The sequence below is a fragment of the Aythya fuligula genome, chromosome 18, assembly GCF_009819795.1.
Source record: "Aythya fuligula isolate bAytFul2 chromosome 18, bAytFul2.pri, whole genome shotgun sequence".
Taxonomy (NCBI): domain Eukaryota; kingdom Metazoa; phylum Chordata; class Aves; order Anseriformes; family Anatidae; genus Aythya; species Aythya fuligula.
In genome coordinates this window covers 834040-857435 of record NC_045576.1, presented here as the reverse complement: position 1 = coordinate 857435, position 23396 = coordinate 834040, and the positions used below count along the sequence as shown (strand labels likewise).

General features: G+C 45.6%; 1 protein-coding gene across 3 annotated transcripts in view; it reads right to left on the bottom strand.

Moving 5' to 3' along the window:
• Positions 1-23396, bottom strand: part of MAP2K4 (mitogen-activated protein kinase kinase 4) — a 109002-nt gene that overhangs the window by 9658 nt on the left and 75948 nt on the right. For all 3 annotated transcript variants that reach the window (XM_032199606.1, XM_032199604.1, XM_032199605.1), the window contains 3 exons: positions 18545-18664; positions 16407-16458; positions 15841-15968 (listed from right to left, as the gene is read on the bottom strand). In XM_032199606.1, coding sequence (XP_032055497.1) covers positions 15841-15968; positions 16407-16458; positions 18545-18664 — 300 coding nt within the window. The remainder of the gene's footprint in view (positions 1-15840; positions 15969-16406; positions 16459-18544; positions 18665-23396) is intronic.

Genomic DNA, 23396 nt, shown 5'->3' with positions numbered 1-23396 from the left:
TGCACATGGCTTGAATAATTGTTATTATTTGTTTAGTGTTGTTTAACATCAGTATCCCTTTAAAATGTAAAGTCTTGCTTTCTCTGTTTTACAGCAAAGTCATCCCTAGGGAATCATAGTAACTGGAAAAAACATCTTCTCATCCATGAGCCCAGGGAACTGAGATTTAAAACAATGCATTTTAAGAACAGCTCTTCTTTATGAGTTTTTGGGTATCCCTTGAAGGCAATTAAGACATCTTTACCAAGTCTTCAGACATCCAAAAAGTCTTTCCATAGAAAATGATATCAAATTAGACATGGGTGTGCTAAGTCACCCAGGAGTGACTTATCCAGAGAGCAGAACCAGCATTTTATGCTTTGCATGTCATCTTTGTAAGTCAATTCTCCCTTATTTTATTAAAAATGCCAAAAAAAAAATAATACATGATCTCTTTCAGTTTTAACTGTAACAATGATAAAGAGACCTGAATCACAATAAAATAATAAATTATCAGCTGAATTAAATACTATGAAAGCCCTGGTTGCTTTGCGAGCTACTTTTTAATACATTTTCGCAGCAGATGCATGCTGAAGAGTGCTATGAAATCCACAAAATCCCTTAGTGCACCCTCAACCTTCCAGTGGATCACTGCATGTGTGAGAAGACTACCACATCCCCACAATACCTTCCGACTCCCAACCCCACAGGGTATTTCTGTTTGCTCTGTCATGCTGCCAGCTCTCCTCTTTGCAGCCCACATTACACACAGCTGCCCCAGCTTTGACTGCCTCCAAACCTTTCCCATTTCCTCAGTTACAAGGATCTTCTCCAGCAGCAAAACATGGCTATACCACCACCCACACATACCCACACAGAGAAAGGAGAGCTAACTTCCAGCAAGCTAGAGTGGCTCTACATGTGTTTGTGCCTACAACCTGTCTGTTTCTACTATGACTGGGTATAGAGTATATCACCTTCCCAATGCCACTGATGTGCTATTTCATCCTTACCTCCAATTGCAATATCCATCTTGAAATAGGCTGGCTTTGGCAATGCTCTAAACATGAAATAGGCTGGCTTTTGGCAATGCTCTAAACATCCTTGGGCCGGATGGGATCCACCCAAGGGTACTGAGAGAACTGGCAGAGGAGCTGGCCAAGCCACTGGCCATCATTTATCAGCAGTCCTGGCGATCGGGGGAGGTCCCAGATGACTGGCGGCTAGCAAATGTGACGCCCATCTACAAGAAGGGCCGGAGGGCAGACCCGGGCAGACTACAGGCCTGTCAGTTTGACCTCAGTGACAGGGAAGCTAATGGAGCAGATCCTCCTGAGAGTCATCACGCAGCACTTGCAGGGCAAGCAGGCGATCAGGCCCAGTCAGCATGGGTTTATGAAAGGCAGGTCATGCTTGACGAACCTGATCTCCTTCTATGACAAAGTGACGCGCTGGGTGGGTGAGGGAAAGGCTGTGGATGTGGTCTACCTTGACTTCAGCAAGGCTTTTGACACCGTCTCCCACAGCATTCTCCTCAAGAAACTGGCTGCTCTTGGCTTGGACTGGCGCATGCTTCGTTGGGTTAAAAACTGGCTGGATAGCCGGGCCCAAAGAGTCGTGGTGAATGGAGTCAAGTCCAGTTGGAGGCCAGTCACTAGTGGTGTCCCCCAGGGCTCAGTGCTGGGGCCGGTCCTCTTTAATATCTTCATCGATGATCTGGACGAGGGCATCGAGTGCACCCTCAGTAAGTTCGCAGATGACACCAAGTTAGGTGCGTGTGTTGATCTGCTTGAGGGTAGGAAAGCTTGGCAGGAGGATCTGGATAGGCTGCACCGATGGGCTGAGGTCAACTGCATGAAGTTCAACAAGGCCAAGTGCCGGGTCCTGCACCTGGGGTGCAATAACCCCAAGCAGAGCTACAGACTGGGAGATGAGTGGTTGGAGAGCTGCCTGGCAGAGAAGGACCTGGGACTGATGGTTGATAGTCGGCTGAATATGAGCCAGCAGTGTGCTCAGGTGGCCAAGAAGGCCAACGGCATCCTGGCTTGTATCAGAAACAGTGACCAGCAGGGCTAGGGAGGTGATCGTCCCCCTGTACTCAGCTCTGGTGAGGCCGCACCTCGAGTACTGTGTTCAGTTTTGGGCCCCTCGCTACAAGAAGGACATCGAGGTGCTTGAGCGGGTCCAGAGAAGGGCGACGAAGCTGGTGAGGGGCCTGGAGAACAAGTCCTACGAGGAGCGGCTGAGGGAGCTGGGCTTGTTCAGCCTGGAGAAGAGGAGGCTCAGGGGCGACCTTATCGCTCTCTATGGGTACCTCAAGGGAGGCTGTAACGAGGTGGGGGTTGGTCTGTTCTCCCACGTGCCTGGTGACAGGACGAGGGGGAATGGGTTTAAGTTGCACCAGGGGAGTTTTAGGTTAGATGTTAGGAAGAACTTCTTTACTGAAAGGGTTGTTAGGCATTGGAACGGGCTGCCCAGGGAAGTGGTGGAGTCACCATCCCTGGAAGTCTTCAAAAGACGTTTAGATGTAGAGCTTAGGGATATGGTTTAGTGGGGACTGCTAGCGTTAGGTCAGAGGTTGGACTCGATGATCTTGAGGTCTCTTCCAACCTAGAAATTCTGTGATTCTGTGATATGATGTCTTTCCCACCCTCCCAGGTCTCTAGTTTCCTTTCCTTTCTTATCCTTTAGTTACGTTTCTGTTTGTCTTAACCTCATTTATTAGGTCTTCCCATTCATGAGGAAATGTGGGATGGACTTTTCAGTAATACTGGTGGGAGGGGATGCAAATTAATAAAATTGGTCAAATGAAGTTCTCTTAAATCTACCATCAGTCCTTCATATGTTCACCTTCAAGGTCAGTCAAAGTCAATCCTATTTATATTGCAATTAAATCCATACACCTAACTGCTCACAACCCAGCATTCTACCTTTGCTGGTTGAGTGCAGTCGTTTCATATTGGTTCCACCATATCAACAGACTACTAAATCAGCTGATACAGAATTAATAGAATCAATTAATTATAAGCATCCCTTTCTTTTACAAATGGGGAACAGAAATGAAATGAAAATTTCTCCAACATTTTGAAGCCAAGACAGTGGGGAATGGATTTATTTGAAAACAGAAGAGGCAAGGATTTGAATGGAAAATGTGTTCCCAGTCCCTGCCGGGGAAGGGTTGACAAGCAGTGAACATTCAGGGTTTGGATGCTCTTGGTATATTTCAGGAAGCTACTGGACATTTCAGATAGAAGTAAAACATCTCAAGGAAGAGCCAGGGAGTGTTTAGAGCATTGGCTCAGACTCAGGCTTGAGGACAAGAGGAACTCAGATTTCTACTCAGCTCAAAAGTAGTATGTGAACGTAATGTCATCTAATGGGTCTAACCAATTCAGTGTTCTCTGTGATTTATTTCTGTCAGCACTCCAAAACATTCACGAGAAACACAGCAAATGGAAAGTGCTAGGAGGAAGGCAGACGGAAGAATGCGGCATCAACAACAGGCCAGCATTAGATGTGGCATGGCAGGAACCTTCTGTCATGGAAGGAGTTTCCAGTGACTCTCTCATAAATCACTCCCACGGATGATGCTGTGTCTATCCTTCCCTGTCTCTGTCCTGGTTTCGGTTAGGACAGAGTTAATTTTCGTCCTAGTAGCTGGTAGAATGCTATGTTTTGGATTAGGATGAGAAGAGTGCTGATAACATGCTGATGTTTTAATTGTTACAGAGCAGTGCTTACACCAAGCCAAGGACGTTTCAGCTTCTCGCTCTGTCCTGCCAGCGGGCAGGCTGGGGGTGCAGCAAGAGCTGGGAGGGGACAGACCCAGGACAGCTGACCCAAACTGGCCAAAGGGGTATTCCATACCATCTGACGTCATGCTAAACAATATATAGGGGTGGCTAGCCAGGGTGTGGGGGCTGGCTGCTCGGGATTAGGCTGGGCATCGGTCAGCGGGTGGTGAGCAATTGCATTGCACATCATTTGTTTTGTACACATTATTATTAGTAGTACTATTATCATCATTATTATTATTATTATTGTTGTTATTATTTTTTCTGTCTTAATAAACTGTCTTTATCTCAACTCACAGGCTTCACTTTCCCGTTTCTCTCCCCCATCCCACAGAGAGGGGGGGGAGGGTGAGCAAACGGCTGTGTGGTGTTTAGCTGCCGGCTGGGTTAAACCACAACAGTCTCAATGTAGGCAGTCAACATGATGGACCTGCAACACCCCCAACATCTTTGTCTGCTGACAGCCTGCTCTCCAGCATGACTGCTCTCAGGGAACACAAAAGAACAGCCTGACTCCATCAGCTATGAGAAATCATGTCCCAGCCCAACCACATGCCTGTTGCCATACTGCTGTGTCTGCAGCCCCATGACACTAGTCCTGCTTTACCTCAGCACACACCTCTCCTTGCATCCATCCCCTCCTAACAGATCGTGGTGGCACGCTTCTCCAGCCTTCTGGGTTCTTCCAGCAGGCAGGAAGACAGGCTGTGAAGCAGCTAAAACTGTCCCTTCCCTGTTCTTCAGACACGGTATCAGTGCTAGCTGCACTGCAGGCTACTACGGACCACTGCTCCACAGTGAAGCAGCTCTTCAGGGGCATGGCAGCTAGCTATGCCAGGCCATATGCATTTTGGCAACAGAAGATGGATTCCCCAGCAGGCACATGCATTCACACCATGCACATCAGAGCCATTTCATGTGAACCTTGTGATAAGAGACTGCTTCTTAAGTGTCAAACACACCTTCATGGTGCCCTCATACTCAACCCATGTGATAGATGTTGCCATGCAGGAATGGCAGTGGGACCAGCTGCTACAGGGCCACGTAAAATGATGTTGGCCAGTGATGGGACTCCTATACCGCTGATGAATAGAGAATGTGGTGCAGCAGCATGTGGGAGACCAAGAGCAATTCGCAAATTGAATTAACAATTCACAGTTTGTGTAGCACAAAGAATTATAGGACTGCATGGAGAGGAGATATTCTGGGTTGGGGGTCAAGTAGCAAAAGCATTACAGGGACTGGTCAGGTAGGTGGCACTTGTGACAGTCTTTCATCAGGCTGGACATGTTTGGGACACTGCAGGGCACCTCTTGGCTGTGTAGAGGACAGCTCTGAGTCTGAAGCACCCACAAAGAGGCAGCCTGTTACCATGACCAAGCAGAGTACAAATGGAGGGAGCAACAGGGACTTGGCCCAATAAAGCAGTGGCACTGTTAAAGGGAAAGCAGGATGGACTAGAAAAAATCCTGTCTAAATACAGAGCAAAAAGAATCCTGGGAATTTTCCATGTAGACGACATGGGAGCAATTAACACCAAAAGAGGGAGAGTGAGTCACTCCAGGGACCCAGAACAAGAACTGCAGACAAATCCAGCTCTTCATGGATATCCTTCTAACATCAAGTGCAAGTGAGGAAAGGAAATGGCTGAGTTGACATCCAGTCAACCACTGGATGTGCTGATGGTATGAAGAAGCAGGGCATGAATGCATCAAACAAGGGCACAGACCGACATAGATTTTCCCTTCATTTCAGTGTCTGCATAAGCATCAACAACTAGACTGAAGAGCAGAAGTGGGAAGCAGTGATCCTCCCCTCACTTCCAAGTCCCCAGCTAAGCAAATACATGTAATGTGGGGTTTGACAAGAATAAATGCACATACAACTCGCCAAAGTCTTCAACTGTTCCATGTCGCTGATGAGCAAAGTATGATGTCTAGGAAAACACAATTCTTGAAGCTCAGAACTAGATTTTCACTGGTTATATAACCAAGGAATTTTACCCTAAATGCAATGCAAATTCAAAACCGCCTGCACGTTACTAAACTGAATGGAACATACTCTTACTTGCTTCTTAAGCCAACATGCTCCTGAAGCAAAGAAAATAAAAAGTTACAAGGAGTGAATAACTACCAGAAGGAGGTCAAATTTTACAATACACTAAGTAGAAGAAAATCTACAGGATATAAATGTTCCCTCCCCTTCAACTACAGAAATAGATGGTAGCAAGCTGGAAGCTGCCAGCCTCCATTGGAAATCATCTCCTCACAAACATAGAGCACGCGATGGGGAAAAAAAAAAGAAAAAAAAAAAAAAGAAAAAAAAAAAAAAAGAAGGAAATGAAGTCCAGGGACTTCCCTGGCTTTGGTTGATGATGGGAGCAAGGTAAAGCACTGCACATCTGGAAACAGGATTGTGCTGGCTGCAGCTTCAGAGTTATCTGTGCTAAATTCAGCTGCAAATCATACAGTGAGTTACAACCCAGGCCAATGAGAGTTAAAAGACCTCCAGTGCTCTGAAAGGGACTGGATGTGAGTCTTGCACACAAGAGCCATAAACCCCCTAATCTGTTGCAGCGTTAACCAATACATCAAATATATATATTGATTTCAGCAACTCTCAAGACAAAAATGCTATTTTCCCCATGGTGATGACTCTGTTATCATGGCTTTTTCATTTAGATGACATTTCATTTAGATGGCAGTGCCCCACAAGGAGCTCAGCAAGTGCTCGCAGACAGGAGCATTTCTCGCTGCCCAGGCAACTCGGCTCTCAGGGCCAACTCCAAGCAGAAGCCACAGCAAGGAGGGGAGCAACATTTCTGAACAGCTGCCCGTAGTGTTGTGCAATAGCAATGGAAAGCATCTTCAGGACCATAAATAACTAGTTTGGGAAATTCTTCTGCTATTCAGTAAAGGAAAATGCTGTCACTTTTCAGATTGCTGTATTTTTCATGAATATTCCTACAGTGAAGAGCAACTTGCTCTTCCTTCAGGGCTAACCCCTGCATGGGCCTCTCGCACACTCAACTGGAGCATGGTGTGAGGGCCAGCAGCAGTGTTACACTACAACCCAAGCAAGGAAGCAAGCAGTGGGCTCAAAGCAGGGCTGGCAAAGAGGCACTGACTTGCTGGGCTCTCAGACCTGCCTCTCCTGCATGCAGCTGCCCCCTATCTGCTCACTGAGACTTCCTCCATGGAAAGGAATAAAACGTTTGGAAGCCCCTTCCCTGCCCTCTCTACAGACTGGGCTGGGAGATCAGAGCCTGTAAGGCTAGGAGGAACCTGATGTCCCATCTCCCTGGGAGATGCTCACCAACAGCTCACCACCATGACCACCACCTCCTAGGAGAGAAGCAGACGTGCTCTGTGAAGTGACTGTCCTCGTGGGAACTCGCCACATTGATCCTTGAGCAGACCAGACACAGACCTAGGGAAAGTGCTAGAGCTCCAGAAAGACAGACTTCCAGCCACTCCTCCTGGCTATGTTACTGCTCTGCAGGAAGTATAGGGGGCTCTCCCTTAGGTGACACCTAATTCTGGCTGCTAAAGAGCTGAGGTGTCTGATTCCATTTGGATCTCAATTTTTATGTGCAGTAAAGCCTAATAAACTTCCTGAATCTCCTCATAGGCATGCAGGAGCTCACAGAAGGTGACCTCAGTGCTGTGAAAGCCTTGGTCTGAGAACACAGATGTGAGTCATCCACACAAGCAGCGAGGCAACCCAGTTGAATTTTTCAGAGGTTATACCCCTCTTCCCCAGTACTAGGTGACTGATGAAAAAACAATTAACCCTTTGTTTTCTCTGGATCTGTATCACAGAGCCGAGCATTACAGGGGTCCATGCAACATCCTACACAGCAGCCTAGTCTGGATGCAGCAGAAGACAGGGCTCCTCAGGCGGAGTGTGAGATAGCAGAGCAAAGGCAACATGACAGTGATGGGTGGAACAGCTGATAGGGGAGCAGAGAAGAGGCCTTCTTCTTCTGCCTTCATCGCTGCATGGCTGTGGACAAGCAGCTTCTTCCTGCTCCTCAGTTTATCTCTAGGATCCCAGTAGGAACACAGCTCTGGGTAAAGCTTTCTACGTTTCTTGATGAAAAAAAAAAACTACATAGCAGGTAAGAGTATTATCATTGTCAAAAAATACTTCAATTGTCAAAAAATACTTCAGCCAAAATATTTATCCATGCTTTAACTTTTTATTTCAGACATTCCTTTCCAAATCCCCTCTGTTCTTTGATTTCCTTTCCCTCCCCCTCGCCCAGGTCAGCCATGAACCCTGTGGCTGCAAAGAGATTATCAGCAGAGATCATGTTTCTAGAGAACGGCCTTTCCTCCCCTCCTATTTCCTTTACATATTTACTCTGAGAGAATGTTTCATTTAAAAACTTCTCCAGCAACATTTTCCAGGTGGAGACACTGGTTTCCGTTCGCATGGGATTACCATCTCCTCCCAAGTTGGCTTTTCTAACAGGAGTTAGAATTCCTCGATCTCAGTAGCAGGAAGATCCCAGGACAGCAAGGGACTGGTGCACAGGGGACACTCACTGGACACAGAAAAATTGGCAGGAATGTTTATGAGCCCAGTGAGACCTTATTGGGCTTCACACAGTATATTCTTTATGACCATTATCTTGTTAAAAAAGGTAAACGTGGCTGTCATAAACTTGGACTAGTACAGCGCATTAGCTGGACAGCTGCTAAAAAAGCTTCAATAATTTGCATTAGTAAATGGCTTAACTGATAAGTGTCCAAGAGTTTAAGGGGACCCTATTCTGTGGGAAAGACAGGACTTATAATGGGACCTCAAAGGTACTTTTCCTTGGCCTATGGCTAATGATATCACAGAAAATACATAATTAACATTGTTAAATCATTAAAATATTGTGTGATAAATAAGTGCTCCTGAAGAACAAGTGTGAGCTGAGCTGCTTGGTAAGTTGGGCTCTGACTGGATGCTGACTCATTCAACCAGAAACAGAAAAAACAGCACTCTGGAGTGACAGACATGATCCTAGAAAAACGGGGAGTATGAAATCCCAGAGGAGCATCATGATTAAAGGCATGCAGCTGAGTGATGCACTAGGAACACCTCCTCTCATTGTATACTCCAGAAAGGGGACAACTGCTGGAATTTTGTTTGTCTTCAAGGTCTACATTTGTAAATGGATGCAAAAAACCTGGAGGGCTTATAGCATAGACATTAACTACAATCCAATCTGCCTTAAGGACATAAACTGTTCAGTCTCTTAATCTCCTCAAAGAACAGCTTAAGAGGTGATTTCATCAGTCAGAAAGTACCTGCTGGAGAAAGAGGCTGTGGCAAGAAAAAGACTCATAAATTCTTCAGACAAAGTAGAAACAGAAGACCATGCCCATCCATTAAAACAAGGCTTGCTCATTAAAAATACTATATTAGGAGTGTAATTAATGACCAGGACCACTTCAAGTGCACTATGGATTCTCTGACACCTGAAAAGGCATCTTTAAAGCAGGACAGAAACTTTGGAGGGCTTCTTCATCTGGTGTTGTTCTGGAAGTCCACAGCTAAGTATCCCAGAGCTTGATGCAACCCTTCAATGCCATCCCCTCCACTGCTTATAAGAACTTCACTGGATTCACAGAGGTAAGCTCTGGAGAGGCAGCAGTTTTGGAGGGCTGTAAAGTACTGCTTCAGCGCGGCTAAGTAATTTCATCACAGAATATCACTGAGAGACTGCTATTTTGGTGGGGATGTTTTAGAAATCCTTGAAGTAATTAAGGCTGAATTGCCATGAGCTGTTACTTTTCTGGTCTCAATGATTTACCTTTGAACACATGCAGGAAAGAAGAGGAGTCCAGCAGAAAGCAACAGGAAGACTTCTGATCCTGGAGGACACTTTAAGCAGTAGAATAGGGAGACAAGAGGTAGTGTTCAGAGATGAAGTTATGGACATTTGAACCAGAAATCAAGTTCAACAAAATGCAGATGGTCATCAGCATTGTGTGGTTACTCAGACTGGAGTCACGACCAACTTGAGCCAACTTGATCTCTAAAAGATCTCCTCCATTCAACCAGGACCTGTTGGTGTGAGTGCAGGATCGAGAGGATTCCCCATCTGCATTCAGTCAGCTCAACTTCTGCTCTCACTATCCATGAAAATTTCCACCTGGAGAGCAGTGCCCTCACCACTAGCTCTAACCTTGATCCTTCTCATACTATGGGAAATCAGGAGCTTTTGCACTCCACAAGTTCTGGAGTGTCTGGTACTAAATGAACAGACTTAGAGGAACATTGCAGGCTGATGCCAGTGTCACAAATGGACTTGTGCCCCCTCTCTGTGCAGCCAAGACATGGAGGACTTCGCAAGATTCAAGCTACTATTTCAGATTGAAGGCAATCTCAGAAAAATGGCCTAAAACCTACGACAAGACAGAATGAAATATATACCTCAGTCAAAAATTGAACTGAAGGCCATGGCCTGCCACAGCTCCAGGAGCTGGGACCCGCCAACCCTGGTCCATGTGCCCAACCTTGTCAATGCCCAGCTGAATTGCACTCTCCAGGAAGCAATGCCAAGCCCTGCTTGCCTCTCCATGTGCCATTTTTCAGAGACAACACAGAAGAATGGTCAGCCTCTGAGGGCTCAAAGCACTGCAGACATGCAGGGTGGAGGCTGCGTGCCCATCTCCAGCAACACCCCGGAGCAGACACTGCCCTTGTGTCCTGCCTGCTGTGCTGCCCAGGGTGACACTGCAGCAGGGAACAGGTGGAGAAAGTGATGGCTGGACTTGGCTGTGCCTAGACCTCAGTGCCAAGGTAATCTCTGGGGTAGCCTGGTGCTGTCAACCACATCTCACAGCCCCTCAGCTAGTGCCGTGCTCTCGGTAGGAAGAGGATCAGCACTGGAGTGGAGAGACTTCCTGCACTATCCCCATGGTCCTCCTGAATAGGGCGCTTTGCCAGCCTCAACCACACAAGCAGCAAGAACCAAACAGCTCAGGGACAATGAGAGAAGCACACCTACAGAGCTGGGAGCTGTGTAATCCTTCTTTCTCCCTTCGCTGCCCCTGCCCACGCCTGACCCCCCCCTGAGGAGCCAGACCCATACCTCTCTGCAGCTTCACTGCTCCACTGATCTTGTCTTTCTATGTGTGGCTTTGAATCAGCCTTTCCTATGGCTAAACAAGACAGTAGGGAGCTACTCTGGGGCCAGCCCAGCCAGTAACGCCCTACGCAGAGCAGAAGCTGTCCGCTGTTTCCAGCTGTGCTCACCAGCCAGGAACATGGATCAGACTGTCTCCTGCCTCCTCTTTGCTTGATGACACAAGCTCCACTCAGCAACCTCTGATGCCTTCCAAGGGCAAAGATCTCCCAAACCTGTTTTTTAAGCACTTTCCATGTAAATCCTGGTGGCCAAAATTACCTTTTCCTTTTCAATATTCTCCTCCATGAAACTCACATCCTGGCCAAGTGATTTGCTTACACAGGTGCTAGCACATTTACCCAGGTATAAACATGGGTAAACCAATTGCCTGTGCAGATGAGCGGCTGAAGGGTCGAGGTGGGAAGTCCTTCATGCTGTAACCCTTGCAGGACAGAGAATAAAGCTCTGTCTTTTATCTGAGGATAAAGAACGTGGGCTCAGTTCTGCAGTGGAGGCTGCTCCACACAGGCTCTGCACTGCATGATGTAAGGAGCTAAGTTTGGACGGGAGAAGTCCCACACTGGGTGAACCTCACGGACAATTTTAGCTTATGAATGAGTAAGCAGAGGCATGTTCTCAGCCAAAACCACTGGAGGATGTGTGTGACATCAGCAGCACATGAGCTCAGAGAGCTGCGCTCAGAGCTTAGGCATCTTCCCAGGCATTTGCTACGCTTAGAGCAGTGTGGAACCAGCCTGTGATGTGTGCAGAGGGACGGTGCCACATGTCTCACAGTTTCCCTTCAAATCTGCTTTCTCAGTCATAAAAATTGTGGCTGGGTGCCGAGTTTCAGATTAAAAAAAAATAAAAAAATCCAACACACAGCACAGTTCGAGCATCCAAAAGGACTTTAGCTGCATGAAGTCAAACCAACAGGCTGCCTGTTCAGTTAAATGAATGACCAAGCTCGATGAAAACCTTGGCACTGGGTCAGGAATGAAAAGCTGAAATGCAGGCTTCTGCTTGAGCTCTGCCCAGGTGAACGGGTTCTACCCCAAGCTGCTCCATCCCCACAGCTTCTCCTTCCACATCCACAGGGAGGCTCAGGGAGCATGGCACAGAGACAGCTTTGTTGCCTGTCTCAGGAATTCTTCATTTTCTGTGCATGGCCAAACTCTGTACGATCCATCCAAAGGTGTGGACGCGGGCCCTCCTGGACACAGAGGCCAGCCCCAGCAGTGACGCCCACCTTTCCCATAGGAGAGTGAGGACAGCAGCACATCCTGTGTGCTGCTCCGCAGTGGCACTGCAGTGCTTGAGTTTTGCACTTACCATCTAACCATGCACATGCGGGACAAGCAGAAGCACTGTTGCTGGGACAAGCATTAGCACCAAGAAGGCTGCTCTGTATACCCCTTGCCACGCAGCTCTGTGCACGGCCCTCAATTCAATAGCTTGGGAAGGGTGGGAGAAGCAACATGGGGTGCCACCACTCAGCCACAGCTGGCAGAGGGCAGCTCCAGGAGACCTGGGAAGAGGACCTGAGGGACAGAGGACATTCATGAGACAGTCATATCTCTGTCCTGAGAGAGGTCCCAGAGAAGCAGGACAGGGCAGGACATCTGACCACACACTGTCAGGATCCTCACCTCCATAGCTGCTTCCAGTTTTGTCTCATCACTCCCCTCTGACACAAAAACTGGGATCTCTTGAGCATCATGGTGAAAAGTAGGTGAAAAGCCCCAGACTGTCAGCTTCAACATGGCACTTAAAGTCTCCTCCTCCGGCCCAAATCAGAACCATCAGCTGCACTAGCAGATAATGCAGGGCCCACCAGGGAGGCAGGGCTACTTGATAAAATTTTCAGGCGCTGCTGCTCTGGGAACAAAGCTGAAGGACCAGACCAGAGGGGACTGATCTTGCAGCAGAGTGAAGTTGACCAAGAGCTGCTCACCACTGACAGGGCAGTCAGGCTCTCCTTTCCCACAAACACCCTCCTCTATCCTCCTTTGTGCCACCATTCAGGCTCTGCATCTTCTCAACAAACCAACTGCATAAGAAATATTCTGTCTCCTTTCTTGTAAGGTCTGCTTTATAACTACTAATCCTTGAACTGGCTCTCCATGGCTCAGAAGAGCAATGTAGCAGAAGAGAAGCAGGAGCAGCAGTCAGGAGGACCAGGAAATACCCAAAAGCCACCTCTCCCCTGCTGGTAAAAGCTTGTAAGGCTGGCATGACCACACTGTGAAACCTCACCTAGAGCAAGTCCACAGTGCTGACACCAACACGGGTCTTGGGAGAGCTCAGCATCACGCTGTCCACACAAACAGCCTGAGCTGCCCTAGGGGACAGTCCTGCTATCCTGGGACAACAGGGAGGCTCCAGTCTTTCTTTCTTTCAGAGAACACAAGGCTTGTTATTTCAATACAATGTCAAATGGAAATTTAAAGTCAAAAGCAAAACAATTTTTCCAGAACTAGCAGCTCCAAGGTTGACATACTGCTTTCTGTGACAGCTCTAACAATTTTGGTTAAAACACAAAGAATTTGCTTAGTATCTGGATGTGGCTCCTACTGCCTGATCAGACTGCTCCCAGCCAAACTGGGAGACATCCAATGTTGTTATCAATGCCTACATGGAGACCTGGCTCCAGTGAGCATGGTGTTATCAGGTTCCTTAGATATGCAAGTGCTCATACTACAAGAATTACTTACTGCAAGTGCCAAGGAGCCCTTGCAGAGCAACCTACTCTCATCATCACAGAGTATCATCCAGCAGCCATTATTAGACCTGTCTTGTCTGAATACAGTTACACTGTGGCACTACAGTAGCCTTTACCTATTTTGCACTAAAGCCAATTACTTTCCCTTTGAAAGGAGTGTGACTGGCCTGACTCACTCCCAGGTATAGCCAGCACCACTACAGCCATCAGTTTTTGCTGGTGTAGATAAGAGAACTGGCAGTTGCATCTGCCTGCTGGGGACATCTCCCCATTTCCAAGGCTTCCTGGTACATGGAACTGTACCAGGAAGTACAACTGGTACATGTACTTAGAGAGGAGTCACTGTGTCTGCAGAGAAGAGAAGAGGCCAGCAGTCTCCCACACCAGGTGCCAGCTGCTGGCTCATCCCACAAACTGTATACCATGCTAATGCTCTTACAATCACAAACTGAATTGAAACATTTTTGCTTGCTGAAAAGTGCAACCCAGTCTGGAGCTGGTGACAGAGGTGCACAAAGAACACAGTGCATATGGACAAGGAGGAAAATTAAGATGTTATCAACCACCCACCCAAGTCCCAAGGGAAATGAAGAAGCACAGCTATTTACAAACACACTAGTAATTGTCATGTAGTGACTAAACCAACAGTCTATACAAAACTAACCACCTACACATGGTTTTAAGAAAAAGTGGGAACATTAATACCTGCAATTATAGTCCACTGAATTTGTGAGGGAAAAGGGGAGAACAAGTTTTCAAGACCTGTATTTACAGAACTGATGCACACCTCAGAGGATAGGGAAAAGTCAACAGTATTCCTAACTCCATTAAGCAATGCTACCAGAACTGCCCACAGGATGAGGGGTGAATACTCATCCTCAGAGCAGGTTATCACAGCCTCTACACTGGCTCCAGTCCCATCCTGGAGCACTACTCTCTGCTTCTGCCCTTAGAATCACATTCCCCATGAACACAATTGACTGTGCAGCTCCAACTGATCCTCTTCTCTGCATAGACCTCCATACAGTTGCCGAAAGTACTCAGAGAGGAGACGCCCCTGTCCTCTCTCCAGACCCTACAGGTCTTTAAACAAAGTGCCCCATGTCACCAAGTTAGGTAGTTCTGGAACTTGCACACGCTTTGTTGTGCCACAGCAGTGGTTTCCAACAACAGAACTCATCGGTACTTTTCCATCCAGACCAAAGCTCAAGAGCTCTGACTCTGTTTGCACAGATCAGAATCAGGGCAAACGGGTTTTATCTGACCATGGTGTGCCAGGAAAAGCCATAGGAGAGCAGTTACCTAGACCAGATGTGCACCATAAAATAAAAAATAAAAATCTCTCTCCCTCATAAGTTGTCTTTAACTACCGCTGCCAAAGTTCAATTCCAGAAAACATAGCATTTTTTAGCATATTGAGACATAAGGTAGAGCAATCAGAGTTAAACAGTCACTGGAAATAGTTATATTTGCACCAGCAGATAAACAGCTCAGACACAAGCCACTCCTCAAAATTCAGCTCAGGTGAAACCCAAAAGTGCATTTTCAAAACAGCCAGATGTACAGAAGTATTTGAACCCTCAGACAGCTTTGAAAATCACAACCACAGCTTTTATCGCTGGGAGATACAGGGAAGCAAGCAGGACAGACTCACAGGAGCCATAGCTCAGACCAAACAATTTCCATGCTGCTGTTCCACTACTGCTACTCTCCAGAATTACATTTTCCTGGAATTAAGTTATGGCATACTTTGGAAATAAAGTGGTTTTCAAAAATCACTATAATTCTGAAAGATTTTACTCTGCAATCACTGCTATGATATCATCTTACCATAATAAATGGATTTCTTGAAGACTAAGAAACCCTCACACCCAAATTGCACTGCCTTCCCCTCTGTACTGTGCTGTTTTTTGGAGTACGAATGGGTGCCTCTGCAAGATACAGAAATGCTCTCTGTTCCAGTGCAACTGCAGCATTGGCAGCAGCAGAAGAACCCAGCTAAAAAAAAAAAAAAAATAGGGAATTTGGTTGCTTTGCCACTGCCTGGATGTTTTTGCTGACACTGCCAGCAACAGCGCTTACTCTAGAGTTTGGTTTCTTCTGGTACCCCATTTGAACCAAGCTAGTACTTTGGTCAGTCATGCTGTGCTAGGCTTGATGAAGGGGGATAGTAACCTGCATATGAGCATGCCAGCAACCTCACACATCCCACTCACCGCCATGTATGGTCGGCACCCTGCATCCCGTGTTTTGGCAATGGAGTCTACGAGCTGTCCACTAATGCCAAAGTCACAGAGTTTAATATTTCCATTTCTGTCCAGAAGAATATTGGAAGGTTTGATATCTGTAAGGGAAAGAAATTTAAACTGTTAAGTCACGGCCTGATGTTTCAATTTCAAAAACAGCAGCTGCACAGAATCAGCACCAGTAGCGAATGCTGTGCATGGCGTTGGCATGGGACAGGCAGGAAACAACGTGGCGTGCTCATCACCTCAGGTTCCGATCAGCAGCAGCAGGAGATGGAGCCTGCCCCAAACAGGTTGTGTGCCCAGAGGTAAAGGCAGACACCCAACAACCCTCAAATACCACTACAACAGTCTTGGTATGGAAAAACACGGGTTGGAGGAGCAGTGAAACAGCCACCACCTGTGCAGAATCTGTTTGCTTTCCAATGCTCACACCTGTGGCAGTACCCATGCAAGTTACATTTTGACTTGATGCAAAGGCTGATTAAAATTCTTGTAATTATTTTGGGAGGCAAGAAGAAAAGATACAAACTTACCTCTGTGAATGATTTTCAAGTTTTCTTTTAAGTGGTTTAGTGCTTTCACAGTCTAGGAAAGAAATACAGAAGAAAAATAAGCAAGCGTCATAAGATTCCTGTGATTATTAAATTGTTGGAGTTCCAAGAAGAGAGGAAAAACATTAAATATGAAAAGACATCAATGCTGTAAATAGATTATTAAAACATTTTTCTCATAGTTTTTCCTGCAAAGAGGTGACAGAAATAGGGGAAGTGGTTAAGTAAAACACGTAACATTTGTAACCTTGAAAGATCACACTTTGGGAGACAGAAGCAAGAGATGAAGTTAAGCAATTTCAGATATTAATTATCTTCAGTAAGAACTTATTTCAAGCCCTACGCTGTACTCTTCCAGTAAATAATAAATGCCCTATTTTGCTGTTCCCATTCCACTGGCTGAGCAGCAGCTCCTCATGTCAGTGGCGTGAGGAGCAGCAGATAAGGCTGTTCTGATTCACCCACTCACCATCAAGTGGAAAAGATATTTAGAGAGCCTGGTATATAAGATAATTTAAAAACACAACAAAAGAAAACAGCTGAAAGATCAACATTAATTAATTTCACTTCTATTGAATAAAACATTGAAATAGATGGCCAAAAGATTGTCTTAATGATGATGGCAATAGGATGTTCATGTTGAGCTGCTAAGTTCTGCAAAGTTGTGGGAAGACAAAGTCTAGCAATGAAAATCTTCCTGTTCCTGCTTGCATTTTCCAATGTGCACACTCCTTCCTGCTCGCACAACCCTGTGTTCAAGCATTTACATAATTAAAAACTTTGGCAGCCTCTGTGATAAAAATTTTTAATGGACCAGGACTTCCAGGTTAAGATGAAGAAGACAACAATCATGTTCTCCACCTGCTGAAGAAGCCACCTGCATTTTAAGAGCCTTTGCTCAATGCCACAAGAGATTTCTCTGGACTGGAGTGGCTCAGTTTACCAGAGATCCAATGGACGTGACAGAGTTTCAGGGGCAGCAGCAGGACAGAAGTTTCAGGATACCTTTCAACACCCTTTTGTCCACAATCCAAGACCAAAAGCTTTTTTTTTGCAGGGCCAAAACTTACCCTTGTGTTTAGACAACCAAGGGTTCATTTTGGCAGAGCCAAATATAATTCTTAAGGGCTTCTTAAAGGTACCCTCACTTAGAAAATAATTCCTTCACTTCACTACTGGAGGAATACACATACACAGAACATGAAACAATCCAATGCCAGAGGACCTTGGGGAGACAATGGCCTTGATGGAGCAGGGGTGTGCTCAGATACTTGGGATCGGACTCACCTCACTTCACTTGACCATCTGAAGTGCCATGAGATAGGAACCCGGCTCCTATACAGAGACACTAACCTCTTCCCACTGACTTCAGAGAGAGAGCATGCAACTTAGACCAGAAACCTACTCCTACAAGCTTAGTAGGGTTCACCTCTCCTGGCTATGCTCAACCCCCTTTTCCCTTTACAAACGTGAGATGGGGAGACAGTTCATTGATTTTAGATAAATCCTTGGGATGAGATAAACTGCACCTAGCTTCCAGGAAAGCCACCTCTGTCTGGCACCTGGCTCCTGCCACCCATGGTCTTGCTAAGCAGCATTGCAGGATAACAAAAGGACTACTTGCAGATGCAGCCCCTTGACAGCCCCTCCCAAACACAGGGCTCACAGTGTGCTCAGGTCCTGTCAGTGCCCTAGCCCTCCCGCTGTTACAGGAAAGCTGTCTGGAAAGGCAAGTCATGTCATTTGACAAGGTTTTGCTGACATCCCCACGCCATCTCAGTGCCACAAGCTGTGAGCCTGCAGCAGAGGCACAAGCTGCCCCACTACAGAGCTGCCCCCTCCTGCCCACAGTCAGCAAGCAATCCTTCCCAAATTTCTGGGGCTCAGAATAAAAATTCTGGGGCCTCTGCATACAGATTACAGATGCCAGGACCTGCTTCTCTATCATGTGTTACGTCATGCTAAAATTAGAATACTCTCAAGGTTCGTTAAAACTCTGAAACGATGTAACAGCAGAAGTTGTACTGCATGCATATCAAGCAATTTTTTTTTACAAGCAAGTAAGAGAGATCTGAATATTTCAAATCAGCTTTAAAAAAAAAGTTTAACAAAATACTCACAGCTAAAGTGATTTTGCCTAGGATTTCTTCTGGAATAACATCATCTAATACACTATATACATATTTGTAAAACTTATCAAACGAGGTAGACATGAGCTCCATACAGATCCAACAGTCACCCTGGAAAAAGAAAAGAATCATTGTAACTGTCAAGCTTAAATGAGAAACAAAAGCCCAGAGAGCATCCCTTGAATCCAATAAAACACAAACAGCAACCTGCATTTGACAGGAAGGATAGATTTCACCTTGATTAATTTCAGCCATTTCAGCAGCAAGTCTGAATTAGTCATTGAGAGCAATGGAAGAGTAACACCAATACATACCTTTCCTCCACTCCATTTACCAGCAGAGAAATCTAACTGACAAGATCAGACCTGACATTACAATTCAGATTCCTGAACCTAAATGAATCAAAGTCTCAAAAACTGCCTGGCTCTCAAAAAGGCTGATGGCACAGTGAGATACAACCATGCACAGTAAGATTGAAAAAAGACCCTTGCAGTTTATGACAACCCTGCACAGGTCAGAGAACATTTCATACCACATTTGGAGGTATGATCTAAGCAAGAGAAAATGAAAGTAGATTTAAGAAGGTGTGTGTGTGTGGGGGGGGGGGGGTTGCTGATTTATATCTTGCAGTTAAGTTAAATGCAGAAAATTGTAAGACATATCTCTGTTAAGCTAAACAATCATAGGAGGGTAACATGTTTATGAAACTCTCTCCTGAGATCTGTGAATCAACTTGCTCATGACAGATTTGCTGGGGAGAAGAAATGGATTCCCACAAAGATGATATATAAAAGGATTTCATCTTTTGTCATAGTATGTATCTAGTATATGGTGATAAATGGCTTAGCCACGGATTGATCTCAAATTTCACATTTTTGAACATTTTAACTCCAGTAAAGGACAATTGAATGCTTGGTATGACCTGTTTCTAGAGTATAATGCACTTCATGCAATGCTTCATTGCTAGGAAAACACCAGAACTACAGCCACCCTCCCCAGAAACTACACATTCTTATCTTCTACAGGCAGTATCACAATAAGTGTTAAAACCACATTAGCTGTCAAAAGTAGAGTGCAAAAGACGGTTGGCCAGTCTGGTTGTCTCATTCTGGTTAGGCACCATCCAAAACACTTGTGTGAAGAGCAGTAGCTTCCGCAGGGAGCACTGCCCCTGGCTGCCTGGGTGGCTCAGAGCACTGGGTGCCTGCCTGGCGGTGACTTCTGCCTGGTGGTGACTTCTGCCTGGTGGTGACTTAGCTGCACATTCCTGATATACAGGAAGTAAGAAATACAGGAGAAGCCTCCTTGTACTGCAGAAGGTAGATTTTTTTCCCCTCAAGAACGAAAACACAAACATGCAAAAAGTACATACATGGAAATTAAATTAGGAAAAAAAAAAAAAAAAGAGAGAGAGAGAGAGTATAGGCATTCTGGCAGCGCAGCAAAGCCCCGTGCTCCCATCCCGTGCACCTCCAGTCACTTCTGTCTGAAGCAATCTACCGGTGCTCATGTCAGCCAAGAGCAATTCTCAAGCTGTACTCAGATGATTAAAAAAGCTTGCAGAGCCATGTGTCTTAAAGCCAAAAAGGGGGGTTGTGCCCACTCAGAATGACCTCCTGGACACCATGAACACACACCGAGGAATGAACAGCATCCACCAAGGCCTGACTCCAGTCCAAGCACTTGGTTTATTGGGAACAGAAGGGGCCAGCAAAGGTGGTATCAGCTCATTGCCCACCCAATGGAAATGGCTGGTACAAGCCTGAGCCCAGAGAACAAGCATTTCACCTGAAACAAAGAAAAAGACACTGATCAAACAAGCACTGTGCTGAACACAGAGGCTGAGACACTGCCCAGAGAGAGGCAAATGCAGCACAGTGGAAGAGGACACAACTGGTGTTTCAAGTGACTGACATGAGCCAGTCACAGAGAGAGACATGGAGAAAGGAGATCTCGGGCTGCTGGATAAAGGTTGGAATGGATGGATTTGGATGAGAACTTGATCTGATTTAAACTGCAGAAATGAAATTAGGTAACACATGCAAAAAAAATCCCTTTTCAACACTGCAAACAAATGCAGAGTGCAGCTATGGCACATATCATCAAGAGCGGCTAAGAAAAGGTAAGTGGATGCAGCATTAGTGGTGCACACGAATCAGGTGAAATTGGAACCACACCAGACCACTACAAACTATCCACAGTGAAAGCAAATACAGACTTGGTTCTACTGCCTGCAAGTTCGTTGAAGACATTGCTTCAATTTTGACCAGCTTTGCATTAAAAAATTGGTAATGTGCTATACTCCCATGCTGCTGTACCAAGACTATAGGTAACTGGATTCATTCAAGATTGCCAGAATAATACCGACCACCTGCAGCCTCACATTTGTGTTCCATCACACTAATACGTCAGTGTCTTCAGTTGCCCAGGCTACAATGGGATCATGTTTGTACAGGAAAAGCAAACTGAAGTGAAACAACAGGCAAGGTTATCAGAGCTGTGTCCATAACAAAAGCTTCACAGCATACTTTGTATGCCTGCAGGGTTGCAACATGCGTGTGACTGAGCACTCAAACATATTCGTGTGTAATCACAATACAAACTACTCATGATCAAAAGCACCAAAGGGAAAAAAATCAAGAGATGGTTTACTTGCTGTCTTGAAGTACCATAGAATGATATAGAAATCCTGAATGGGAGCATTTATTGATCTGGTAATATTAAAATCTACCTGATCAACGTGAGTTCCTGTCAGCAAGATCAGTGAAGAAAGATGACAGCTTTTCAATTATGCAGTTTCATTAAGACTGGTGATGAGACTGAAAATCGTACAAGTTTTCACCTCTTCTTGAGACTTGAAAGGACTTACCTAGAAGCAAAGTTGATGAATTTTACTGGGAACAAAGAGGAAGACTGGCAGGAGCAACTACATACTTGTCATCCAGCCCCTTTCTTAGCAAATTATACAGAGAAATGCTGATGTACATGAGAAAGTTCTGCTTCACCTTGAATTGTGAAGACAAAACTATCTTAACAGAAGTTTATCTTCAATTTATGCTTCCAGGTCAGGTTGATTTCTGATTAGAAAAATGACAAAGGAAAACATTTTTTCTCTTCCAGCTATAGCTATTCTTCCAAAGAATTGTATTTTACTTCTTTTCAGGTACTAAATTACCAGGTACTAACGCACTTCTTGTAGGCATACCAAAAAATACCCAGGAATGCCCTACACTTACTATTTCATTTAAAGTACCACTGCCTATGCTCCAGGACATACACAAAAACTGTGTCTTAACCAGCAACTAGGCTGCTTCAATTCCTGAATGCAGTGTCCTTAGTTCCCAGCCCGCAACTGAGCATGTCACAAAGATGCCACTAGGCTGAAAAGCAGCTTGGCACTAAAAGGACCTGGGGTCTTGGTGGACACCAAGGTGAACATGAACCAGCAACATGACCTTGCCACAAAGAAGGGGAATGGTATCCTGGGCTGCATTAGACAAAGCATTGCCAGGAGGCTGAGGGACGTGATCCTTCCCCTCTGCTCAGCACTAGTGAGGTTAGACCTGGAGTGCTGGGTCCAGCTCTGGGCTTCCACTACAAGAGACATGGAGCTACTGAAGACAGCCCAACAGAGGGCCAAAAAGATGACAGAGTTCAGCCTGGGGAAGCAGCAGCTCGGGGGGGGGGGAATCTCATCAATTTGTATAAATACCTCTTTCCCTCTTGAGAAAAAAAAGTAACAAATAGTTGCTTTAAACAAGCAGTTAATGTGGTCATGATAACCAATGAACATTCCCAGACTTAGAGGAACAGTCTCAAAACTAAATTAGTTGTTAAGCCTGTGGCAGACACACCAGGAAAGACAACTGCTTTTTTCTCAGATTTCTGCCTTCCAAACAGTAACTCTGAGGGAGAGTCTCGGGGTCACCCATGGCAGACGTACGGTTCAGCCGGTGCCACAGTGACATCAAGGTCACAGCTTCACAGGTCCAACAACGAGATATGGACTGAGCAGTGTGCTCTGCCATAATACACTATGGGTTAAGATGCTGTCGGCTGAGGGACAACCACCGCTACTTCCCAGAGAAGACTCATTCCCGAGTCAAGTTCCCCTGAAGGGTGATGGTTAACAACACTTGGCATTCATGCCCTGTCTGATTTTCACGTCTCAATGGTATCACTGTAGCTTATTGTATTCAGAAATTTTTCAAGAGGATGCTTCAAAATAGTCAAACCTGCCAAAGACCAATAGTATTCAAGGGGAAAAAAAAGAATCTTTTTTTTTTTTTTTTTTTTTAACCTTTGCAAATCAAAACTTGTCATACTTAGGAGAGGCTGCCACAGCAACTTCTCTTTTTACGGTTGTTTTCCTAACTGCAAGCTGGAATATATGTCTGTCCTCAAATTAAGTCCTTCAACAGTTTTGTCCAATTTGGTTTACTACTACTACTCCCTGACTGTCAAGACTCAAAAGCTGAGCTCTGTTTCTCAGCACAAACAGCTCACTCTTCTAGACAGGCTTCCTGTCTTTCAAAACAGCCCAGCAGCTGTCCTGCTGCCCTCCCTGAAGCTGTTATAATCTTCTTGCTAATTATTTGATTGTGAGAGCTGCCTACTCAGCATTCAAGCTCCTCTGAAGAGACTCAAAGTGAAGTCTTTCACCCTTTAGGAGCAGAAGGAAAATGACTTCCCATCTGTAGCTCAGTCTATCCCCAGAGAATCTGAGACCTGGCTCAGAGCAAAAGGTCCCAAAAGGATGTGCCTTTTGGAATGTTTTTCCTTACTTTTCACCTTGAAATCCAGGAACAAAGGGCTTTGTTTACACGTGTCTTGCTATAGGACT